Consider the following 8,895-nt stretch of genomic DNA (forward strand, 5'->3'; position numbering starts at 1 on the left):
AACCGCGGTTGGCTACATGGGAGTTCAGCAACATAGCCATTATGCTAACTGCTGGTCCCAACGTACTTTTTTTTAATGATAATTTAATTTAATTTATTTATTCATTTTAATTTGACTAGATAAGGACACAATGAGAAAGAGAGGGCAAGAGAGAGAAAATGAGAGAGCCAGTCACCAGATCCAATTCTTGAACTGCAGTCAGCCATGTGGGAGTCCACCACACCTACCGGCCCCCAGTTAGAGTTCTTTTAAATTATCAAATTATCTAGTTGCTGTTTTTTTCCTCATGGACATTGGGACTCCTAATTATAGTAGGAGTCATAAATTAAAGGCCTTGTGAGCTGGACAGCTAATGGACTCTTGAATTGGGCTTTAGGGTGACATCAGGAACCTGGCAGACTGAAGAGCACAGGCCCTATGGAAAGAGGTAGTTGTGGCTGATTTTTTATTTTTATATTTTTAGTTTGCTATAGGGTACACATGCTCACTAGAAAGAGACAGAGAGAGTAGAAAAGTGAGAAATCACTCCCCAATGGGGATGGTCACACCACAATCACTTCTCCATTCTCCTCTTGGGATTTTGGGCACACACACACATGAACCATACATGTATTTCAAGCTGCTGAGTCTGAAACTTGAACCATGCAGTTGACATGTGTGATCCAGCACCTTAATCACCATGCTACCAGCTGGCCCTGTTTTGATTTTTCAAGTTTTTGTTTATTTTGTTGTTATTTTACAGGAGGCCTTTCAATGTTAAGATAGCAGTTATTGGGATCATAGAAAAGTTGACATGTTTTTCTATGCAAAAATGCATCATGACTTTTCCAATGACCCAGTAATTCAGACTTAAAAGAAAATATTGGGGAAGGCTTAGTATGACTCATCTGTAAACCAGCTTTTGCTTATCAGATACCATGAGGATATGGACACAGTCACATACAGGGACCGAGAGCAGAACTGCTTGAGTAGGATTCGGAGACATCATGGCAGAGTAGGTTGGGGCAGGGCTTAGAGAGCACCGCTTGAAGCAGTCTTTCCCATCTCTGCCCACTCGTGGCCTCATACACTCTGAGGCCAGTGGTGGTTCCTGCTTGCTGGCACTTCCTCTGTCTGTACAGTATCAACTCCAAAAATACCAGCTGGAGAGAACATAAGTCACTCCATTGTCAGAGGCTCTGTTGATTTCTGTCAGATAGGAATAGAAAATATTTGGTCTGGGGGTTCTAGTCTGAAAATAAAAATGTACCATTTGTTGGTTAGTTGCCAGAAAACTAAGACCGTAAAAAGTTTATGTGGTTTGGGACCAGCAGTTAGTGTAATGGCTATGTCGCTGGACTCCCATGTAGTCGACTGCTGTTCAAGTCCTGAACCTGGTGGCTTAAACTCACGCCAGGTGCACGTGCATGTGTGCCCAAGATCCCAAGGGGAGAATGGAGGAGAAGGGGTTGCGGTGTAGCCATCCCCCCTGGGGGGTGATTTCTTTCTTTCTGTCTCTGTCTCTCTCTGTCTTTCTGGCGAGCGCACACGCCCTATAGCAAAAACATCTCAAACAAAAAGTTTATGTGGTTTGAGTAGATGAAAAACAAAGTTTTTTTAATGTGTAAAACGTGTTAGTCATAAGAAGAAAAAGGCCAGAATGAGAAGGACCATAAGGCAGAATGGGTTCTGTGTCTGTGACCATGTTTCTGGAGCTCTGACCTGGTTGCCGTTTTCTTGCTTCCAGAATCCACCTCATTTAAACGGGACTGGACCATTGAAAGACACCCCAAGCAGTTCTGTGTCAAGTCCTAATGGAAATTCCAATGTTAACAGAGCTAGTCCTGTTAATGCTTCAACTTCTGTTCAGAACTGGTCAGTTAACAGGTCCTCAGTTATTCCAGAACATCCCAAGAAACAAAAAATCACGATCAGTATTCACAACAAATTGCCTGTCCGCCAAGGTCAGTCTCAGTCTAACCTTCACAGCAGTTCTTTGGAGAACACTAACAAGCCTGTTCCCTCTTCTACCATTACCAATTCTTCTGCAATACAATCTACCTCGAATGCATCTACGATGTCAGTTTCTAGTAAAGTAACAAAACCCATTACTACGAGTGAATCCTGTTCCACACCAGTAATGAACGGCAAGTCCAAGCTGAACTCCAGTGTGTTGGTCCCCTATGGCGCCGAGTCCTCTGAAGAGTCTGATGAGGAATCAAAGGGACTGGGCAAGGAGAACGGTATCGGTACAACTGAGAGTGCTCACTCTTCTGGGCAAGAGGCCGAAGATGATGAAGCCTCTCAGCATGAGCTCCAAGAACCTGTTACTCTAAATGGTGCTACTAGTACAGACAGTGACCCAAAGGAAAACGGTCTCTTGTTTGATGATGCCAGCTGCCATGTCCAGCCTGCTCTGCACTCAGAAAATCCTTTTTCTAGGGCAAATGGACTCCCCGGGAAGGTGAGTGAAGGTTGGGGGAACAAGGACCTTGCTTTGAGGCTCATTTATGGCAGTTCACTTGGTTAGTTGGCAACTAATTTTGAAAGACCTTTGTGTTTTGTTTTAGTTGATGCCTGCTCCATTACCATCTCTCCCAGAAGACAAAATTTTAGAGACCTTCAAACTTAGCAACAAAGTGAAAGTTTCTACAGATGAAACAAGGTAAAACAAGAAAAAAATGAGGAGGAAGCAAATCTGCATAGTAAATCCAATAGTGCCTATGGCTCTGTCAGTATTTTAACTTTGTGGAAGTCCTACAGTGAATATTTTGAATCCTGTAATGATTTGGATAATAATCTATGGAATTTGTGAATTTGCCTTTTAGAGAAGTAAAGAAAAACTTAAATATATAGGACTGATAGTCCATGGAAACTTGACATGTTCAGCTGACATTTTGTTCTCCTGCTCAGCCTCTTCTCTCTGGTCAGCAATGTTACTGGCAAACTTCTGACGCTAAGACCATACCCTGTCTCGTTGAATCTTTTTAATGATGAGCAAGTATGTGAAGATGTATTAAGAGTATAACATGGGTTCTCAGCTCTGTCAAGTGGCAAATATTTTGTAATGGCCCCACTAGAATTCTTTTTGAAATTTAATTTATAGATAATAAAACCTGCCCCCATCCTTACTTTCTTAAAAATCAGTATATTGACTTAAATGTGTAATGTAACTCAGGAATGAAAGGATAGGAATTTATGACACAATGATAGCTGTTTCAATATGTAAAGAACTAGGCAAGTCTGTGCTTCGGCAGAACACATTGATGCAGTTGGTGATGGCATTTGTGCACAGGCCTCTGTGAGCCCAATAGTTTAGAATTTTGCCTGTTGTTGGCATGCTTAATTCCAATGTTAGTTTGCCATTTAGGGATATCACGTTCTCGTGTGAACAATTTTTGGTGCAGTTCTGACCAGAATACAATATAGGCCATCTCTAGATTCTTATAGTAGTTGCATTCCTAGAAAATGTAATGTCTGTGAAAACCACTAATAATATCATAATGGGAGCTTTCACCCTGGGAATAGCTACCCATGTGGGAGGTAGTATGTGCTCACGTGTGGGTCTCCACCTGTTCCAACCAGTCACTCTTATATGGGGAGTACAACCTTCTCCCACCCCAGAGTGTTAGTAGAATCCCCCATCGTTATGTAGCTCCAAAGTGCCCCTGGTGGTAAGGAGTACCTTCATTGAGAACTTCTGTTAAGAACTTTTTTCTTGGGACCAGCAGTTAGTGTAATGGCTGTGTCACTGGACTCCATGTAGTTGACCACGGTTCGGTTTCCGGACCCAGTGGCTTAAACCACGCCAGGTGCATGTGCGTGCGTGCCCTGGCGTGGTTTAAGCCAGGGTGCATCCTGGCCATCCCCCATGGGGGGTGATTTCTCGCTTTCTCTTTCTCTGTCTCCCTCTGCCTTTCTGGTGAGCACACACGCCCTATAGCAAAAAACCTCTTAAAAAAAGAAAAAAGTTCTTTTTTTTTAAGATTTTTGCTATAGGGTGCATGGGCTTGCCAGAGAGAGAGAGAGAGAGGAAGAGTAAAAGAAATTACCCCTGGAAGGATGGCCAGTTTTGTCCTTCTTTCTTTTAGATTCTCCTCTTGGGATTTTGAGTACCCATGCACATGCGCCCAGTGTGATTTTTTAAGCTGCCAAATCTAGGACTTGAATTGCAGTTGGCCATGTGGGAATCCAGTGCCATGCTACCTGCTGGCACCCTATTAGGCATTATTAAAAAGGAATGTGTTAGGGGCTTGCAGGTGGTGTGATTAAGGGTGCTGGACTCCCACATGGCTGACTGTGGTTTGAGTATTGGGCCTAGTGGCTTGCTTTCTCACTTTTCTTCTCTTTCTCTCACTTTTAAAAAAAAGGAATGTGTTAAATCCTGTGGGTCATGAATACTCATTCCCAATTTACCTTAAAGAGATTAGCTTGGCTACCTAGCAAAAGCATGGTGACTTTCCTCTTGTTTCTTTCCTAATCTGTCTCAGTGATCCCCAAATCTAAAGTGCATGAGAATGATCACAGATTGTGTGTAAATGCAGCCACATCTGTGCTGTGACCAAGCACATGCTGCTCTACATGCTGATCTGAGAATCCCCCTCCACATCTAGGTGTTGACCCTGTATCTGTTACCTTCCCTAGGTATGTTCTCTCTAAGAACTAGAGACCTCTGTTGGTTTTTTATTGTTTCCTGGCAGCTTTCATTACACTTGAGAATATATCCAAAGCTCTATAGTGGGCCAGCAGGTGGTGTGGTGTTTGGGGCTCTGGACCCCCATATGGCTGACTGCAAATTTGAGCCCTGGACCTGGCGTCTTGAGGATCACACTGAGTGTGTGTGCTTGCATGCCCCAAATCCTGAGAATGGAGGAGAGGGGATTGCAGAGAGGCTATACCCCAGGGGAGTGATTTCTCACTTTTCCTCTGTCTGTCTGTTAACTCTATAGCAATTAAGGGCAAAGTTAATTTACTGTGGAAAGTTTTTTCTAAAGTCTCAGGGATTCCTCACAATTTATGAGTAATTCAAGGATTTATTGGCCTTGTTTGGAAGTAGCTACTCTACTTCTGAGGCTCCAAGAGAAATTTAGAAAAAATAGATCCAAAAGAAAACTGAGAGGCCCTATCATTATTCAACTTCTTAATTTAGAGTGAGTAAGTAAGAAGAATTAGAGGGGCTGGATGATGGCATACGGTGAAACACGATACTCTGCAAGGCTAAACCACATGAGAAGGTTGTCAGTTCACATCCAGAGACCTTCCTGAGAATGCCAGGCACATATTTGCCCATGACCTGGCTGTAGCAGGAGGCAGATCGTGGCATCAGGACTCTTTTGGGGATGATAAATTTCTGTCTCTCACTCATGGAATAACGAACTTTAAAAAAAAATTAGAAATGTATCTAGAAATAGGAAGAGCCTAGAAATATAGAAGTATTACTGCCAACAAGTAGGAGTTAGATTTGATGTACAATTTTATTTTTATTTAATGAGCGAAAGAAAATTTGAAGTTTCCAGAGGTGACAAATCTGATGCTAGGATTTAACCTGATATACTTAACAATGTAAAGTATTTAGTAAATGAATTTCTGTATTTGACCCTGTAATCCAATGACAGAAACCTGTAAAGCAGTCAGGCTAACTGTCACTTTGTCTTTTTTTTTTGGTGGGGGCTACAGTACAACCAGAGCAGAAGAGAATCCTCCAGCGGACCATGACACAGACCCTGAGGCTGGCAGCACTGTTGTGGATTCCCACGAGAAAACAGAGACAACCACAAGTCTTAGCAGCAAATTAAAGAAGGCTTTGCCGCCCTCTGAGCCTGGCATAAACTCTACCAAAGAAGAAGTCTCTGAAAACGTTTCTGCCAACACTGATGAGTCTTTGCCTAATATCAATAATCTTTGTCACACTGATAAAAATACCATAGGGGATGATGAGCTTTCTAAACTTTGCGACCCTGGGAGTTTAACCAGCGAGCCGAGCAAACCATCCCAAGATGTTAAAGGGACGTTAGTTGAGAATCCACAGGACTTGACTTCAGTGGAAACAACAGATGAGTTGAGCCCAACTCCCTCCATTCATCCTGAAGATGGATGTGAGCATAAACTCTTAGTTTACCTTAGTCGAGAGAGGTGCAAAGATGCAGAGGACCTTTCTGGAAGCATAGGCGTGTCTGCAGATGAGCCACCCTCTCTGCAGTTGGACAGGACCACAGGAACTCACTTGGAAGAAGGCACTGAACAAAGTAACGGTGAGAGATATGACGAAAGCAGGGCTGGGCAAAAAGCTCAGGATCATTCTCCAGTTAAGGAAAAAATCAGTAGCCTTAGAAAAGTTGATCGAGGACATTATCGTAATCGAAGAGACCGTTCCTCAAGTGGAGAACATGCACGGGAAAGTAGGAGCAAAACTGAGGACCGTTATCACAAAAAGCGACGCTCCTATGTCAGAGAGCGGGCTAAGCAGGATGGTCATCTGGCTGAGCACTGCAGTGGAAGTCAGCTCCACCCTTGTCACCGTGAGAGAGCCAGTCCTGGGGAGCGCCACTCTTTGGGTAGGTACAGCCATCACCACTCCCGAAATCGGAGTGGATCAGAGCAGGACTGGAGCAGATATCACCATTCGGAAAGTGAACATGCTTGGGGCCGGGAGAAATACTACCTGGAGAAGATGAGATGGGACAAATGCAGGTATTATCACGACAGGTATGCTCCTTATGCAGCTAGGGAGGTCCGGGAGTGGAAGCCCTTCCATGGTGGCCGTGAACACGACCGAGTAGGGCAGTATAACAACCGGTCCTACAAGGACTACTACATAGGTAGGAAGGGCTACGAGCTGGCCTCTAAGGAGAAGGAGCGGCACCACTTCAGCAGTCTCCGAGTGGGCCCTGCCCACACCTTCCCTCTGTACCCCGAGAAGTACCCCCAGGAGCAGATGATACTTGCAGCTGAAGACCACAGCTGTAACCTCCCTGATCGGTTTCATGACCATGAAAATGCAAAGTCACGGAAACGAAGATACAACAGCTTTGAAAATAATGACGGTTACTTGGAAAAGAAAGCCCAGAGAAGCTTACAAAAGGATCTTTTAGAAGAACCTAGAATGAAGAAACACAAAAAATCAAAGAAGAAAAAGAAATCCAAAGACAAACACCGTGATCGAGAGTCCAGGTGAGGGCAGGGGCCTTGTGAGCCACAGCCATGGGCAAGAGCTTGCACTGTGCCCCACAGACATTTCTAGTCAGTTCATGGTTTTACCTGAGAACTTGAGTTAGGAACAAGTGAAGGGTCATAGCGTAGTCTTATGAGTTGATTTGTAGTTTTCATCTCTTAATGGATTTTGAGATTTCACTGTTTTTATACATTTCTATAACAGTTGTGCTTATAAGCTGTTTCTTATTTCATGGTATCATAAAATGCCTGACATCATCATTTTTCAAAGTGACACTGTCATTTTTTAGCTAATGCTTTGAAACTTTTTTAGGAGTAAGTACAGTATTTTGTAAACTTGGGAGTTTCTGACTTCAGAATTGGTGTTGATGTTACTTTTCAGATATAGTTGTATTTTCCTATCCATTACATTTTCTTCAAATTCAGTGACTATGAGAGGCCACAGTTCTTTTGCCCTTTGCCCTCCTGAAGTGGGGATCTGAGATGGATCATTTGTTTCCTGTCCTTTGTCTATTTTTCTGTCTCTCTTTCTTGATTTGCAATCTAATTGAGAAATTTGTGTTTGTAATTTTTTTTAATTATTTAATTTTATTTTATTTATTCATTCATTTATTTTAATTTGACCAGAGAGAGAGAAAGAGAGAGAGAGAGAGAGAGAGAAAGTGTGAAAGCAAGCTGCCAGATCCAGGACTTGAACCATGGTCAGCCATGTGGAAGTGTCCAGCACCTTAACCACCATGCCACCTGCTGGTCCCAGTGTTTGTATTTTTTTAAATGGTTTTTGCCATAAGGCACATGTACTCCACTGGAGAGAGACAGCCAGTAAGAAGAAAAGTGAGAAATCACTCCCCAGGAGGGATAGCCATGCTATAATCCCCTCTCCTCCAGTCTCCTGGGTCTTTTGGCATGCACGCATACGTGCCCAGTGTGATTTTCAAGCTGCTGTGGTCGCCCATGTGGGAGTCTAGTGCCTTACCTTAGCATGCTACCTGCTGGCCCCTTATGTTTGTATTTTTAAGGAGTTAGCATTGATTGGTGATTTTCTTTAAACTGACTGAAACGGACTTGACATTTATCTGTGATGAGATGGATGAACTGAATAGCATTATTATATATTTTAATTGACATCTTTTAAAATTCAAACTCTGGGAAAGACTATGAAAAGCCACATGGAAGAAGGTAGGCATTGGTTATTTGAGGGAAAATAAAATGATAAGATTTATTTTCTTCCATGTGCCTGAGATACCCATTGATAATACTTTCTCCCTCAGTGACAGGTTTCAGGAAGAGTCAGCAAAATCGTCCCTGCAGAGTTTTAGTCAACACCCTTTAGTTCTTGAACAGAGCTCAAGGCAGTGCTGGGGTATTCATGGTGGAGTTGAAGTTGGTGAATTTATAACCCCCTGGACTTAAGTATTACAGTGAAAGCAAATGACTTTTCTATTTCCAGTTTGCCAGAGGGCATGTACACTCACCAGAGAGAGAGAGAGAGAGAGAGAGAGAGAAAATACTCCCCAAAGGGGCACAGCCATGTTGCAATCCATCCTCCTCCATCTCTTCATCTCGCTGGGACCTTGGGCATGCATGCACAGATGCCCAGTGTATGTCTCAAATTGCTGAGGCCGGAAATCAAACCACTAGTCGGGCAACCATGTGGGATACAGCTCCCCCAACCGCTAGGGAATGGGGCTGGCCCAATAACATAATTTTAATCAGATCATTTTTTAAGAGAGATTTTTGCTATAG

General features: G+C 43.1%; 1 protein-coding gene across 2 annotated transcripts in view; it reads left to right on the forward strand.

The window, feature by feature from the left end:
• The window catches only part of USP42 (ubiquitin specific peptidase 42), a gene marked incomplete at its 3' end in the record, with an annotated part of 73,603 nt that extends 66,454 nt beyond the window's left edge, over positions 1-7,149 (forward strand). For both annotated transcript variants that reach the window (XM_027772520.1, XM_014588483.2), the window contains 3 exon segments: positions 1,727-2,443; positions 2,550-2,644; positions 5,656-7,149. In XM_027772520.1, the coding sequence (XP_027628321.1) occupies positions 1,727-2,443; positions 2,550-2,644; positions 5,656-7,149 (2,306 nt within the window).
• Positions 7,150-8,895: the final 1,746 nt, after the last annotated feature.

This window comes from Tupaia chinensis, unplaced genomic scaffold (assembly GCF_000334495.1).
Source record: "Tupaia chinensis unplaced genomic scaffold, TupChi_1.0 Scaffold000279_1, whole genome shotgun sequence".
Taxonomy (NCBI): domain Eukaryota; kingdom Metazoa; phylum Chordata; class Mammalia; order Scandentia; family Tupaiidae; genus Tupaia; species Tupaia belangeri.